General features: G+C 42.0%; 1 protein-coding gene across 2 annotated transcripts in view; it reads left to right on the forward strand.

Moving 5' to 3' along the window:
* Window positions 1–16956, forward strand: part of LOC139391198 (uncharacterized) — a 36108-nt gene extending 19152 nt beyond the window's left edge. For both annotated transcript variants that reach the window (XM_071138809.1, XM_071138810.1), the window contains exon 6: window positions 9937–16956. In XM_071138809.1, coding sequence (XP_070994910.1) covers window positions 9937–16332 — 6396 coding nt within the window. In that variant the 3' untranslated portion in view covers window positions 16333–16956. The remainder of the gene's footprint in view (window positions 1–9936) is intronic.
* The last annotated feature ends 246 nt before the right edge of the window (window positions 16957–17202 follow it).

Below are 17202 nucleotides of genomic sequence, written 5' to 3' on the forward strand. Positions count from 1 at the left end.
TTTTCCGCCAAGATAGAACTGCCAAAGGGGGTGGTGTTGCAATGTACTGCAAAGATAGCCTGCAGAGTTCTGTCTTACTATCCAGGTCTGTACCCAAACAATTTGAGCTTCTACTTCTAAAAATGTACCTTTCCAGAAACAAGTCTCTCACTGTTGCCTCTTTCTATAGACCACCCTCTGTCCCCAGCTGTGACCTCAACACCATATGTGAATTGATTGCACCCCATCTATCTTCTGAGCTCGTGCTACTAGGTGACCTAAACTGGGACATGCTTAAGCCAAGCCTAATCACCCAACCTCACTAAAGCTCTTGTGGCTGCATGAAAGCAAGTCCCCGCAGCAATGTTCCAACATCTAGTGGAAAGCCTTCCTAGAAGAGTAGAGGCTGTTATAACATCAAAGGGGGACCAACTCCATACAAAATAAAACTGGTTTTTAGAAATGTTTGCAAATTTACTTGAAAAAAGTTTTATTTAATATCACATTTACATAAGTATTCAGACCCTTTACTCAGTACTTTGTTGAAGCACGTTTGGCCACGATTACAGCCCCGATTCTTCTTTGGTATCCTCCCAAGCTCTGTCAGGTTGGAAGGGGAGCTTCGCTGTACAGCTATGTCAGGTCTCTCCAGAGATGTTCGATCGGGTTCAAGTCTGGGCTCTGGCTGGGCAACTCAAGGACATTCAGAGTCTTGTTCCGAAACCACTCCTGCGTTGTCTTGGCTGTGTGCTTAGTGTCGTTGTCCTGATGGAAGGTGAACCATTTCCTTAGACTGAGGTCCTGAGTGCTTTGGAGCAGGTTTTCATCAATGATCTCTCTGTACTTTGCTCTTTTGGCAAACTCCAAACAGGCTGTCATGTGCCTTTTACAGAGGAGTGGCTTCCGTCTGGCCACTCTACCAGAAAGGCCTGATTGGTGGAGTGTTGCAGAGATGGTTGTCCTTCTGGAAGGTTCTCCCATCTCCACAGAGGAACTCTGGAGCTCTCTCAGAGTGACCATCGGGTTCTTGGCCACCTCCCTGACCAAAATCAAATCAAATCATGTATTGTGTTTATATAGCCCTTCGTACATCAGCTGATATCTCAAAGTGCTGTACAGAAACCCAGCCTAACACCCCAAACAGCAAGCAATGCAGGTGTAGAAGCACAGTGGCTAGCAAAAACTCCCTAGAAAGGCCAAAACCTAGGAAGAAACCTAGAGAGGAACCAGGCTATGTGGGTGGCCAGTCCTCTTCTGGCTATGCCGGGTGGAGATTATAACAGAACATGGCCAAGATGTTCAAATGTTCATAAATGACCAGCATGGTCCAATAATAATAAGGCAGAACAGTTGAAACTGGAGCAGCAGCACGGCCAGGTGGACTGGGGACAGCAAGGAGGCATCACGTCAGGTAGTCCTGAGGCATGGTCCTAGGGCTCAGGTCCTCAGAGAGAGAGAAAGAAAGAGAGAAAGAGAGAATTAGAGAGAGCACACTTAAATTCACACAGGACACCGAATAGGACAGGAGAAGTACTCCAGATATAATAAACTGACCCTAGCCCCCCGACACATAAACTACTGCAGCATAAATACTGGAGGCTGAGACAGGAGGGGTCAGGAGACACTGTGGCCCCATCCGAAGACACCCCCAGACAGGGCCAAACAGGAAGGATATAACCCCACCCACTTTGCCAAAGCACAAGGCACTTCTGTCCCGATTGCTCGGTTTGGTGGTTCCAAACTTCTTCCATTTAAGAATGATGGAGGCCACTGTGTTCTTGGGGACCTTCAATGCTGCAGATATTTATTTTTACCCTTCCCCAGATCTGTGCCTTGACACAATCCTGTCTCGGAGTTCTACGGACAATTCCTTCGACCTCATGGCTTGGTTTTTGCTCTGACATGCACTGTCAACTGTGGGACCTTATATAGACAGGTGTGTGCTTTTCCAAATCATGTCCAATCAATTGAATTTACCACAGGTGGATTCCAATCAATTTGTAGAAACATCTCAAGGATGATCAATGGAAACAGAATGCACTTGAGCTCAATTTCGAGTCACATAATAAAGGGTCTGAATATTATTATTTTTTTATACATTTGCAAAAATTTCAGAAAACCTTTTTTCGCTTTGTCATTATTGGGTATTGTGTGTAGATTGATGAGTAAAACAATTAATCGAATCAATTTTAGAATAAGGCTGTAATGTAACAAAATGTTGAAAAAGTGAAGGGACCGGATGTCAGGAAGCTTGGCCCCAGTGATGTACTGGGCCGTACGCACTACTGTCGTGGAAATTTCCTCTATTTACCAAATCATGGGAGCAAACCACACACACAAGTCAGAGTTAGTTATCAAAGTCCATCTTTAATTATATGAGCTCTATCACAACCCTGTGAATCTCAGATCGATTCAGTGTCCAACCATGAATTCTCTGAGAGCCCCCTTACAATGCAACTGAGTTCCTTTAATAGCAAAGACACACATAGTCAGACAGCATAAACATAATTCATCGTTCAGCTTTGTCTCCTTTCCCAAACCCCAGAACCATAAACCAAATCCTCCATATCAACAGGCATATATCAAATTGTCATTTAGATACAACCAACTCAAAATACAACCTCCTGGACAAAATCACGGAGAGAAGAGTGAGGCTATAGGTTAAGATAGAAACAACATTAGAGGGAGCATAGAATGATTCCAGACACTGCCACCCTTCTTTCTCCACAAGAAAAAGGTAGGGAGTAAAAGATATGTTTACACATGATGACACTTTGACCTCTCCCCTCTCAGTGGCCCATGCAACTTAGTTTTGACATAGAACAGATAACTGCAACCTCGCCACAGTATTATACAAAAATACCATTCTGATGAGAATTAACTTACACACATTTGATGAATATTAAACATCTTACAAATGTTACCAACAAATTCTGATTATCCCACGACACTACCCTCTGTAGTGCCTTGCGCTTTGATGCGGAGCGGTGATGCAACCAGCCAGGCGGTGATGCAACCAGTCAGGATGCTTTCTATTGTGCAGCTGTAGAACTTTTTGAGTATCTGAGGACCCATGCTAATATTTCAGTCTCCTGAGGGGGAATAGGCATTGTCGTGCCCTCTTTACGTCTGTCTTGGTGTGTTTGGACCATGATAGCTTGTTGGTGATGTGGACACCAACAAACTTGAAGCTCTTGACCTGCCCGACTACAGCTCCGTCAATGAGAATGAGGGCATGCTCGGCCCTCCTGTAGTCCACGATCATCTCCTTTGTCTTGATCACATTGAGGGAGGTGGTTATTGCGGCACTACACTGCCAGGTCTCTGAACTCCTTCCTATAGACTGTCTCATCATTGTCGATGATCAGGCCTACCACCGTTGTGTCGTCTGCAAACTTAATGATTGTGTTGGAGTTGTGCTCCTGTAGGTGAAGAAGCCGGATGTGGAGGTCCTGGGCTGGCGTGGTTATATGTTGACTGCGGTTGTGAGGCCGGTTGGATGTACTGACAAATTCTCTAAAAATACATTTATGGTAGAGAAATTAACATTACATTCTCTGGCAACAGCTCTAGTGGACATTCCTGCAGTCGGCATGCCAATTGAATGCTCCCTCAAAACTTGAGAAATCTGTAGAACCTCGCCGGAGTCCTTACTATTGACCAACATCAGCCTTGTTGGATGTGTCATGAATATGTGTGTGTGTGTGTGTGTGTGTGTGTGTGTGTGTGTGTGTGTGTGTGTGTGTGTGTATTTATTGCCTGATTTTTTTTATCAGCCCTCTCCAGAAGCAGCTCTTTCTTTTACTCCTTGAACTTCACAGACAGCTTTTTCCACACGTTCTCCTTCCCAGGCTCCTTTAAAGACTCTTTGCTGGTCTCCTTAGAAGATTCCTTCTTTGACACCTTTCCAGATTCCTTGAAGGACTCTTTTGAAGACTCCTTCTTTGACTCCTTCCCAGGGTACTTGGTAGACTCCTACTTCCATACCTTAGGCAGGTAGCCTAGTGGTTAGTGCGTTGGGCCAGAAAACGAAAGGTTGCTAGATTGAATCCCTGAGCTGTCAATGTAAAAATCTGTCGTTCTGCCCCTGCACCCACAGTTAACCCAATGTTCCTAGGCCTTTATTGTAAATAATAATTTGTTCTTATCCTCTTGAAGCGAGGGGGCACTATTTTTATGTTTGGAAAAATAACGTTCCCATAGTAAATGGCCTATTTCTCAGGACCAGATAGAATATGCATGTAATTGACAGATTAGGATAGAAAACACTCAACATTTTGTCTGTGAGTTAAACAGAACTGATATTGCAGGCTATAACCTGAGGAAATTCAAAATGTTGAAACCTTTCTGTTGTTATGCATCCCTATTGCCCATTTAAAGGGATATCAACCAGATTCCTTTTTCTATGGCTTCCCTAAGTTGTCAACAGCCTTTAGACATAGTTTCAGGCTTTTATTTTGAAGAATGAGTGTGAACGACCACATTGTGTAAGTGGATAGGTGGGGGCTCTGAGAGTGAGTTGTGCGCAATAGAGAAAGGCGGCCATTGTTACTCCCGGTCTTAGTGAAAAGCCAACTGTCTCGGTTGATATATTATCGAATAGATATTTGAAAAACACCCTGAGGATTGATTATAAAAAAATATTTTACATTTTTCTGTGGACATTATGGATATAATTTTGAATTTTTGTCTGCGTTGTCGTGACCGTTCTTTCCGGTGGATTCCTGGGCATAACACACCAAACTAATGGAGGTATTTGGATATAAAAAAATATCTTTATGGAACAAAAGGAACATTTGTTGTCTAACTGGGAGTCTCGTGAGTGAAAACATCCAAAGATCATCAAAGGTAAACAATTAATTTGATTGCTTTTCTGATTTTCGTGACCAAGTTACCTGATGCTAAGTGTACTTATTTTTTTGTCGATCGATCGATAAACTTACACAAACGCTTGTATTGCTTTCGCTGTAAAGCATAATTTCAAAAACTGAGACAACAGGTGGATTAACAAAAGGCTAAGCTGTGTTTTGCAATATTGCACTTGTGATTTCATGAATATGAATATTTTCTAGTAATATTATTTTACTATGGCACTATGCTATTCAGCGTTGCTGATGACAATTATCCCGGATCCGGGATGGGTAGTTCAGAGTAGGTTAACTGACTTGCCTAGTTAAATAAAGGTTCAATTTAAAAAAAGTATAAATAAAAATAAATTCCTTAGAGAACTTCTTTTCTTTCTTCAATTTTTTCACAGGCTCTTCTGCAGTCTCTTCCAGAGACTCCTTGACTGCCCCCTCTGCACACTCTTTCTTATCCTTGGAATCTTTATCTGTCTTGGTCTTGACCTTCTTGGAGGGCTGTTTCTTCTTGATAAACTTGGCGGCAGACTCCTGCTGCAGGGGCAGCTCCTCCAGGTCCACAAAAGCCTCTGAAATTGGCTCACAGAGCCTGCTGGTATCATAACAGGTATGGCTGTGTTAGCCTCGGAGGCCAGGGACAGCCGTCCCCCCTTGCCCGGGGGTCACAGCAGGGTGATGTGCTTCTTCAGGCAGGTTTAGTCTGGTCGAGAACTAGTGCGGACCAGAGCTAGCCAACTACTAGCTACGTTCTGGACCAGAGCTGGTGCGGACCAGAGCTAGCTATTAGCTACACCATGGTCCAGAGCTAGTTAGTGCAGACCAGACCAGAGCCATGCACATGTAACAGATGTGATCGTACTTCGTCACTCTCTTGCGTTGTGTTTATAAAGAAAGGAATGCCAGCCAGCGGTCCCAGTTGATCAGTAGTTTATTTTGATAGACAGGAGACAGCACATTAGATGTGCAAGGTTCAATGTTGTTGATGGCTGTAAATAGCTTGAATCACTTGCATGGAATTATCAGACTGGGCTTTTGCAATATTTGTATTTGTATTTTATTAGGGATCCCCATTAGCTGCTGCCAAGGCAGGGGGGTCCAAGCACATTAAGACACTTACATCACACATAAAACAAAATATAAAACAGTACATCATATAACACTATCACACTAATCTTGCCAATTATTTAAAATTCTATCTTTGTTTCATCAGACGAGAGGACATTTCTCCAAAAAGTACGATCTTTTTCTCCATGTGCAGTTGCAAACCATAGTCTGGCTCTTTTATGCCGGTTTTGAGCAGTGGATTCTTCCTTGCTGAGCGGCCTTTCAGGTTATGTCGATGTTGGACTCGTTTTACTGTGGATATAGATACTTTTGTACCTGTTTCCTCCAGCATCTTCACAAGGTCCTTTGATGTTGTTCTGGGATTGATTTGCACTTTTTGCACCAAAGTACGTTCATCTCTATGAAACAGAACGCGTCTCCTTCCTGAGCGGTATAATGGCTGCGTGGTCTCATGGTGTTTATACTTGCGTACTATTGATTGTACAGATGAACGTGGTACCTTCAGGCGTTTGGAAATTGCTCCCAAGGATGAACCAGACTTGTGGAGGTCTACAATTTTTATCTGAAGTCTTGGCTGATTTCTTTTGACTTTCCCATGATGTCAAGAAAAGAGGCACTGAGTTTGAAGGTAGGCCTTGAAATACATCCACAGGTTGCACGGTGTTTCCTCTGACATATTGGTGCGGCTGGCTTCCGGGTTGGATGCGTGCTGTGTTAAGAAGCAATTGACTCAAACAATGTCAATTAGCTTCTAAAGCCATAACATAATTTTCTGTTTAATGGCACAGTCAACTTTTTATTTTTTATTTACATTTTACCCCTTTTTCTCCCCAATTTCGTGGTATCCAATTGTTTTTAGTAGCTACTATCTTGTCTCATCGCTACAACTCCCGTACGGGCTCGGGAGAGGTTGAAAGTCATGCGTCCTCCGATACACAACCCAACCAAGCCGCACTGCTTCTTAACACAGAACGCATCCAACCCGGAAGCCAGCCGCACCAATATATCAGAGGAAACACTGTGCAACCTTGGTTAGCGCGCACTGCGCCCGGCCCGCCACAGGAGTCGCTGGTGCGCGATGAGACAAGGACATCCCTACCGACCAAGCCCTCCCTAACCCGGACGACGCTAGGCCAATTGTGCGTCGCCCCATAGACCTCCCGGTCGCAGCCGGTTGTGACAGAGCCTGGGCACGAACCCAGAGTCTCTGATGGCACAGCTGGCGCTGCAGTACAGCGCCCTTAACCACTGCGCCACCCGAGGCCAAGGCACAGTCAACTTAGCGTATGTAAACTTCTGACCCATTGGAATTGTGATACAGTGAATTATAAATTAAATAATCTGTCTGTAAACAATTGTTGGAAAAATTACTTGTGTCATACACAAAGTAGATGTCCTAACCGACTTGCCAAAACTATAGTTTGTTAACAAGAAATTTGTGGAGTGGTTGAAAAACAAGTTTTAATGACTCGAACCTAAGTGTATGTAAACGTCCGACTTCAACTGCATGCATAGTGACTTTAATAGCTATACCTACATGTACATATTACCTCAACTAACCGGACATTGACTCTGTACCGGTACCCCCCTGTATATAGTCTCGCAACTGTTATTTTACTGCTGCTCTTTAATTACTTGTTACTTTTATTTCTTATTGTTATCCATATGTTTTAAAACTGCATTGTTGGTTATGGGTTCATAAGTAAGCATTTCACTGTAAGGTGAAATACCTGTTGTATTCGGCGCATGTGACTTATGCGATTTGATTTGATTTGATTAGTAAGTTTGGATTGAACAGACATTCCCTCCCATATATTTTCGGTAGCTGCATATGTGACATAACTCCACTGTTAATATTAATAATCTAATTAATAAATCTAATTTATTTTTTATAAAAAAATCCATAAAGTCGTTTATTTTTATTTGTATCAGTATATTTGAGTTTTTTAGAGTTGGGAATAAATGTCGTAACTACAGAAAGCTGAGACCATCCTCTCTCCAACAGTCACAACAGTACTGTTTTTTTGCACCATTTTATTTTCAAATGTTGCGCAATCAGAAGGCAATTTTTCTGTTCCTCTCCATCTAGGCTACTTTGAGAAACATGGGCAAGTTAAACACTTTCATGGAGGAAACAGGATATTAATGTTCTTTAGGCTATTGTTTGACCAAATTATGGTTTTAGTCTCCCCAAAAATAGAACTTTGTGCAGGTCACACTGATGCGACAACATCCAAGCTGGGAGAGGCAGTGTAATTTTCAACTCTCCGGTGTGGGCGGACTAATCTACCTGTTCATGTTGTAGGGCCGTTTGACTCAATATGTACTTAATTTGACAGCATTATTTTAAAGAATTTGAAATATGCCATGCGATCTCCACCGTGCCATCCACAAAAAGGTTTCATATAGAACCAAAATGGGTTCTATTGCTTGATCGGTCGCGTCATGCGGTTAGTCATGCCGAACGTTCTCAGCCCTCTATCGGCGGCGCCATAGTGGTGCCCAAAGCGGTGGTAAGCCCAGTCATTCTGGACTGAGGCTAAATACTGTTTAGTCTAATTACACTTTAGTGCCTGGAAATACGATGACATCGATAAAGTAATCAAATATTTAGTAGAACACAACTTTGCCTGCATTATCATGTCATCAAATGTACTTTAGACAGTTGGAAAAGATGTCATTAGTTAGCAAAATTGGTCAAAAATAGCTAGCAAATGTGATGCATTAATGCCATTGTAATTTTGAATGTCCATTCAATGAGCATTGTGGCTAATGTAGTCATTCTACACATTCAAAATTGGCCTAGAAATGCTAACATCAAATGCATTATGACAGCACTATTTCCCCCCTGGCAACAATGTCATTCCCAAAAATAGGTATTGACAATAACATGAAAGAGGTACTAAGAAAATCGGTGCTAAATTGTAGGAGGAGAACCTCCCACATCTGACAGGCTTACGGTATTATAATATAGATGACATCAATTGATTATTGAAGAATAGAACTTATAAATCATGAATTTATTTCAACTGTCGTACCCCATCAGAACCCAAAATATAATCTTGCTCAGCCTGGCTGTACTCCATTGTTTGTAAACAATGCAATTGTAAACCATAGGGTCCAAAATGGTTGACAACCTTGATAAAGATGAGAAAAAACTGATGATCCTTGTTGAATCATGAACAATGATGAATGAGAACGTTACAGAGGGTCGAAGATCATACCCCCATGACATGTTAACCTCTCACCATTACCAATAACAGGGAGGTTAGCATGTCATGATTAATTCAGGATGATCCGTAATCATGGTAGCATCCACATTAATGTAGGAGTGTTTAGAAACATATTCAATTCTTATTTACAAAAAAAGTGACTCCAAAATGACACAATACATGACTTACATTAATTTCTATTGGGCACAAAATAATCTGAAAAAACCAAAACGAATATCAAATGCATCCAACAAGTTTCACAAGCTTGATGTAGTCATTGCGTGCTTGGAATATGGGACCAAATAGTAAACTTTTGACTACTTCTTTTATAAGAATCTTTCGGGGTGGCAATAATTTTGATGCCTACCTTTTTGAGAAAAACAATTATTACTTTTGAGCGTACAATATAGCTCAGTATTTGATTATAGTCATTATTGCTCATCTTTATACATTTGACATTTTAGTAATTTAGCAGACACAATTATCCAGAGCAACTTACAGGAGCAATTAGGGTTAAGTGCCGTGTTCAAGGCACAGATTTTTCACCTACTTGGTTCAGGGATTCAAACCAGCGACCTTTTGTTTACTGGCCCAACACTCTTAACCGCTAGGCTACCTATCAATGGTGTCAATCATTTCGGACCCCACTGTAGTTAAAAAAAATGGTTAAAACACACATTTTTATCTCATGGAGGGTCAGTCCTCGCATCCATGGATGGTCAGTCCTTGCTCTATCTATGCAGTTTAGAGTGGTAAAATGTTTAGAATTGTGGATTGCCCATTCAATCTTGATCTGTTATTTTATGTTTTTCTTTCAGGATTTTGAAAGGTTTCTGGAAGAAATTGATGGACAAAAGATCCAAGATTTGCTGCTGTCTGCTTCTGAAATGTCTTACACCTACAGCAACAAACTTCTCCTTATAATGGACAAGGAAGAGTGGACTCGTCAGCGAGTAGAAGAGGAGTACAGCATAGATCCTCATTATTCAGTAATGGTCAGTGATGCTTGTATGTACAATGATTCATGTCTCCCAACCGTTAACAGTGGCACAGTTGTAAAAATATTTGGTACTGCCTCAGAGGATGGACATACTCTGTCCGGTTACTCTGGTTCCTCACTAGCAAATCTAATGTTGAAACGATCATTGAGGGCAGCATCCGTTTTCTCCCTTGACATCAATACCACTTCTTCATTTCATAATGACTTCATGAGGGTTTTTAAGTATCATGACAATAATGCTGTCTTGGAAACTACCAGCCCGGGAGATCTTCTCATCTTTCAAATCATGGATCACACTGACACTGCAGCTGAGTACCATGCTCCAAAGAGACCCATTGATCACACCACACAGTATGATAAACAGCACATCCTAATACTGGAAGATAACCCCGTTGTTCGGGAAGCTGCTAAATTTCTATATGAGAAACATCCCACTGTGACCTCTGTGTACATCCTGGAAAACCAACAGCCTAAACTGATCAAAGGCGACCCGGTGCCACTGTCAGAAGAGAGCAGACTGGTCCTTGTAGGCCATGGGAGCAGAGACAGCGAAGGAGAGATGAGGTTTGGAGGGTACAAAGCCGAAGACGTGGCTGACATCATTGGACGTACTGCCAGGACTAGTGACCATATTAAAACCACAAGTGTGGTGGCCTGTGAAGTTGGGTCTGATGAAGCCTTCAAGAACACCCTGTTAAAAGAGCTCCACACCAGGTCTATTGAGACAGAACTACACCTAAGGAGTTCTTTGCTCCAAGTCAGCCACTCTGGGGAGAAGATAACTGTAGAAATAACCCCCACTGGATTGGAAACAAGACATAAGGATGACAGCAAGAAAGTGGTGGCAATGTTAGACAGAGATGGAAATGTCGTCACTAGAGAACAGTTCAGCAACAGGGGGGAAGGGATTTTTTCAAATGAGAGAAACTTTCTAGGGGAAACTTCTGTTCAAGAACGTTTTAAAAAATACAGAGACACATGGCCAGACAATCCAAAGAGATTTGTTGAATCTTATGCACGTAGAGAATATACTGATGAACTTGAAGCCTTAACCTGGGCAATTTTTCAACCAATGAAAAGTGATGAAAATTCAAAAAAGTTACAGACAAATTTGGACAATGAAGAGTTTCTGATATGCAATATTGAGAGGCAAATGATAAACGGAAGAAATACAATAGAGAAAACATGGATTGAAGATAACAATGTCATTAAAGGTATTCTTGATAACTGCTATGAAATGAAGTCAGGTGAGGATATTCTAAGTGTGATCCATCACAATGCAAAGCTTGGAGAAGATAAGACCACCTACCTGATGTTACATGACTGGATTTATGAGATAAACCCCCAAACTTTATATGTGTATCCAGTGGGGAAAAAGCTCGACAACAATGAAAAGGGAAATCAAAACAGAATAGATGAGATAAAACGTTGTGTTGAGGAACAGATTGGCAAAGAACATTATCCAGCCATCCGTGAAAATATAGGCAAAGATGGCAAAGAAAGTTATCCTAATTTTGTGAAAGAAACTCTTCAAGGGGAATACATTAATAAAGGCTCACAAGGTATGATGAAGGAGGCATGGTACAGAACATATTTCTTGGCATCAATAATATCAGAGTCCTCCAGAAATTTCCGTACATTTCCTCTTGTCCTGATGGCCTTAGATATGGCCCACAGCACAGACAATAATGTGAAAGAGAAAGGTTTGAGTTTCCTCATGGAGAATCATCCAATGACAGCAGGTGGTACTTGGGTGGATCCAAGTAGGCGAGGATTTTTTGGTTCGTCCTCAGACAGAGATTCTAGCAAATTAGAAAACAAATCAGAAAAAACACGTAAGACCCCAAAGGAATTAATAAAGAATCTTTTGGACCTTACAGAAAAAGAGAATAATGTGTTTGAAGAATGGTGTAAATTGAAAAAAATGGATAACAACAAGGTAGCAGATGAAATCTTGACTCTTGCAAATGAGTATGCGCTAGTGAATGAGAATTCAAAAAGTTCATTCATAGAGGATTATAATTATTTCTTAAAGGAAATTGACAAACAATCAACCCAAAATGAGGTCACTGGACTTTTGGGTGGGTCCCATGATGGCTCTGTGACATTGAAAGATCTACATTCCGCTTCAGAAGTAGAGCATTCACTCAAGCTCTCTTCATATTACGCCAGGTCCTCTGCTATGTTTGCTGAACAGATTCACAATCAGTTGAGGAGAGAATTTGGTGACAGGCTGGACTCGGAGGAACTACATGTCAAAGAAGGCAGTATTAGGCTGGAGGATGGACAATTTCGATGCCAGCTTACATCGAAGAAGAATCTCCGGGAAACAATTGAATTTAAGGTGGAGTTGCATCCAGAGGGACAACTATACACAGAGAAAATGTGGAAAAACATGGAGACAGTTCATGGCCTGGAGATTCCAGATGGGACCCATTCTCACCAGGTCTTGAAGCACCTAGAGCACACAGGGATGGCAATTGGAGCAGTGGGACTCATGTTGGGGATGCAAGGAGCTGTTCATGCTTTTGAAGAGGGGGACATTGAACATGGTACAATAGCCACGTTACAGACTGTACATGGAGTCACAGGAATGACCTTGGCTGCAGTTGGAAAACAAGTTCCTCAGGTTTTAGAGCGCAAGGCAATGAGAGCCATGGTAACATTAATCAAAAGCCCTGTGGTGAAACGTGCCCTGGTGGTTATGCCAATCATAGGGATTGGTTTTGGAATTTACAATATTGTGGAAGACTTTAAGAGGAAAGATGCACTGGGGTATATTGATGCCACCTTCGATGCTGCAATAGTTGCCTTGGATTTTCTTGAAATCGTTCAACCAGAACTGGCGCCATTTATTGTGCCAATCAACCTGGCACTAAATACCATACGAATGATCTTTGATGATGTATATCTTGATATTCAGACTGAACTCATTCATTTACCACCAAATGCTGGAGTTTTGGCAAAAATAAGAGCATTCTTTGTTGGCTTTGGGAAAGGACTTTTACACTTTATCCTTGATGTGGCAAGCTTTTTTTATACCATTCCTTATCGTGAGATTGAGGAGGGACGAAGGCTTGTTCAACAAATTTCAGACCACCAAAAGTACTATTATTTTGCAGAGGTACAGGATGGGAGAAAGGCCATTGATTTCACAGCTGGTGAGGATTCTTGGAATGGAGGGAGTATCACTTTTTGTCTCTCAGACCAGGGACCATCTGACTTCTGCATGGATTATTTTGTATCCAGTGACGAAAACTTGGGGAAAAGGTGTTGGACTATTGACACACAAAGAACTAAAGATATTGTTCTAGGCATTGGAGAATCACATAGATTAACTTACAAAAACATAGATATAAAAATACTCCTATTCATAAAAGTTGGCTCTAGGTCTGTCGTTTCTGGTTATGAGGCTTTGTCAGACACAAGATTTGGAACATATTGGGGAAACAATGAAGCAAATAATTTTTTTGCCGTTCAGAAGGCAGATGACGACCATGGCATTGAAGTCATGTTGAGCTATTACTACAAGCTTTATGGACAAAATGGTGATGACGTGTTCTATTTGGGACCTCAAAAAAGCTATGTGGAGGGGTGTGGCGGCAAAGACACTTTCATCATTCCTGTCTATGGAGGAAACACAATTATTAATAACTATGATCCTTTCAAATCAACAGATGTCCTACTCCTCGGCGTTAACTACAGTCAGATTTCTGTCAGTAAGTCAGGAAATGATATGGTTTTAAGATATCTTGGTAACCATAACATTAGGATTATGAACTGGTTTTTGGGGGACGAATATCGCCACATGAACATGATGTCAGAGGACGGAGTCCTGTTCGACATCTCCACCACAGTGATTTCCTCTGTCCAACTGATTGCCAGAGGTATCAATAGAATGTCTAAAACTCACGGTCAGACAGTGAACGCTTCCGAACCACTTCTCCTTAGCGTTACTAATATCATGGGGTCTCCTTACAATGACATACTAATAGGAAATAGACAGAAGAATCTGATTGATGGTGGAGGGGGTCAGGACCACCTGAGGGGAGGAGAAGGAGAGGACATATATATGGTTTATGAGAAAAAACTGTCAAAGATATTAATTGAAAATCACTCCTATGACAATGAAACAGACCTACTGGTGATAGAGGCAAACCTTCATGAATTCAAAGTTAAAGTGGATGGAAACCATCTCAAAATGATGCCTTTTGCTGATCAAAGTTCTGATGTGACCTTAATGAACTGGTTCCGTTCAGATGCGGACAGGCACTTGCTTGTTATCACAAAGGATCTGGTCACCTTCAGCATCTCTGAGAACAAGGCAGCCTGTGAGCAGATTGACTCATTTAAGAGCAAATGCCTCATAAGTCAGAATCTAGATTACAGAAAGTCCACAGCTGCTCTACATGTGGATCTGCAGGAGGATGAGGCTTTCCAAAGTGTAACAGAGGTGCGAGGCTCAGCCTTCAATGACATCATCAAAGGGAACGTACAACGCAACACAATTGTGCCAGGGCGAGGAACAGACTTTCTTCAGGGGCGAGGAGGGGAGGACTGGTATGTTGTAACTCCAGGTCAAGGCTTGAAAACCATTGAGAACCACTCACCCGATCTGGCTACTGATGTACTTTTCCTGAGAGAAAAATATGATTTAATCAATTGTAAATGTAATGGACCAGACATTTATCTCTCCATAAATGGCTCACAGGAAGTCCTATTGAAGGGCTGGTTTCACTCAAGGAACTCTCAACACCTCCACATCCAATCAGCTGATGGAATAACATTTCAACTGGAGTCCAATGCCAGCAGTTGCGATGGCTCCTTAAAGCTGCCTCAGTCTGTGGATTTCCGAAATAGGGTGACTGGAGAAATCATGAAGATGAATAACAGCGACTTTGCCTCAGTGGTGGAAATGTATGGCTCATCTGGTTTCGACAGCATGGAAGGAAATGACAAAAATAACATGCTGGATCCTTTTACTGGAGGTGGTAGCATGGTGGGAGGAGATGGGGAGGATACCTACGTAGTGAACACTGGATATGGAACCAACATCATGATTGAAAACTTTGCAGAGGATGAAAGAATGGATACTGTGTTGTTTGAGATGGATTTCCTTGGTGGTGGTCAACTCACTGTTCAGTCTGACAAGCATGATGTACTTGTGAGCACAGGTACACAGGGGCATAAAATTCAGGTCAGAGTGCTCAACTATAATTCAGGGCAACAACACCAACACCTTAGCTTCCAGAGCTCTGATGGAGTGCATTTTTGGGTTAGATCTCCAGTTGGAAACAAAACGCGTAGCTTTCAAAAGCCTTGGATTGAAGCTTACAAAGTGACAATGAAAGGAAAACTGGGAGACTGCCAAATAGATCTGAGTTCTCAATCAAATTTATCATTGGTTCACACTGTGCAGGGCTGTCCCCATGACTCCAATTACATTACAGGTAATGAGCAGGAGAACGTACTCTTCGGTGGCATCAAGGATGATGCACTGGATGGAGGGGCCGGCCATGACACCTTGCTGGGGGGTCAGGGCAATGACATCCTGATTGGGAACATAGGAGATGACACTCTTTATGGAGAGGAAGGGAGTGACACCATGATGGGCGGCTCAGGCTCTGACACCTTTGTTCCCGGACCAGGGGCTGATCTAGTGGACGGGGGCCCAGGGAGAGACACTGTGCTGTACCAGGGGGATCATGAGAGGGGTGAGGGCGTTTACGTCAACCTGCTGAGCGGAGAATGCCGTCAGGCAGATGCCGAGGGAGACGTGTTGAAGGATGTTGAGAATGTGATTGGCACTATCTACTCAGATATCTTGGTGTCTGGCTACGAACCTGCCCTACTAAAAGGCTCTGACGGCAACGACATTCTAGTGTCCCTTGTGGGAGGAGATTACTTGATTGGAGGAGAAGGAAGTGACATTTACATGATGGTTTCCCACCATGGCTCAGTGATCATAGACAACTGTGCCACAGATAATGCCACGGACATTGTGTACCTGCGCTCTCTGTCTGAGAAGTCTGTTGACTGTTCATATCTACTTGACGGAGTGTTTCTGACATTTTATGGACTCGGCGACACTACTGTTGACATAGAGCTGCGAAACTGGGTCAACTTCAGTCATGAGTGTGGCCATCTTATGCTGGTCCTCAATGAGGGTGAAATATCTGTAGATGAACTCATGCAGGAGTGTGAGTTGATATAACATGCAAAGAGTCGTGGCAACTGTTACATTAATCCTTCTACTTGCCGTTTTACATGGCATTATTTTGGTAATACCTGTAATCCATAGAAAGAGGAAGAGGGGACAAGGAGGGGAAAACAGCAGTGATAGAGCTACTGAAATGGGGAAAGACACAATAGAAGTGCGAGAAGAGGACGCACCTCTCCAGGGCTTAACTTCTCAACCTAAAGTAGAGGAAGAAGAGGAAGAGAAGGAAACTGAATGAGAATGATAGACATTCAGTAACTCAGGACAGGACCTCAGAGGATGTAGAGGAGACAAGTGAGTGATCTACACCCTCATAATAAGTTTGGAGGACGAAAACAAGGGGAGCAAAAGATATAACCACATGGCATAAAGTACTAACCAACTCCCTCCACTTAATATCAAGCAAATGTAACCTGACCAATGGTTTTATGTTAATCTCTTACTAAACACAGCTATGAATACCTAACTACAGTTTCAGAACGAATCACTGTTCATAAATAATCACTTCTTGTTATTATATCCTTATATTATACAAAAATAGCTACTCTGTCTGGAAGTTTAAAAATGTACAAATATCATGTTTAAATCAATGAAATGTTAATAAAATGCAAAGCTCAATCTTTTTTTAAACTTATTTCTACCCTATTATACATCAATGCTTGAATTGACCAGTTTCCTTTCAGCTTGGATGTGGCATGTGTTGAACTGAACAGCAGATGACAGTATTGGAAAGCCTAGCACTAGTAGTTTGTAAAAAGATATCTCACACAGAGCCTTTAGTTAATAGAACCTAATCATTCGAGGCATCCAGTTGTCGCCAAGGTAACTTTTCAAGTCAGTCCACCACACTACAACATGTTATTA

Source organism: Oncorhynchus clarkii, chromosome 31 (genome assembly GCF_045791955.1).
Source record: "Oncorhynchus clarkii lewisi isolate Uvic-CL-2024 chromosome 31, UVic_Ocla_1.0, whole genome shotgun sequence".
NCBI lineage: Eukaryota > Metazoa > Chordata > Actinopteri > Salmoniformes > Salmonidae > Oncorhynchus > Oncorhynchus clarkii.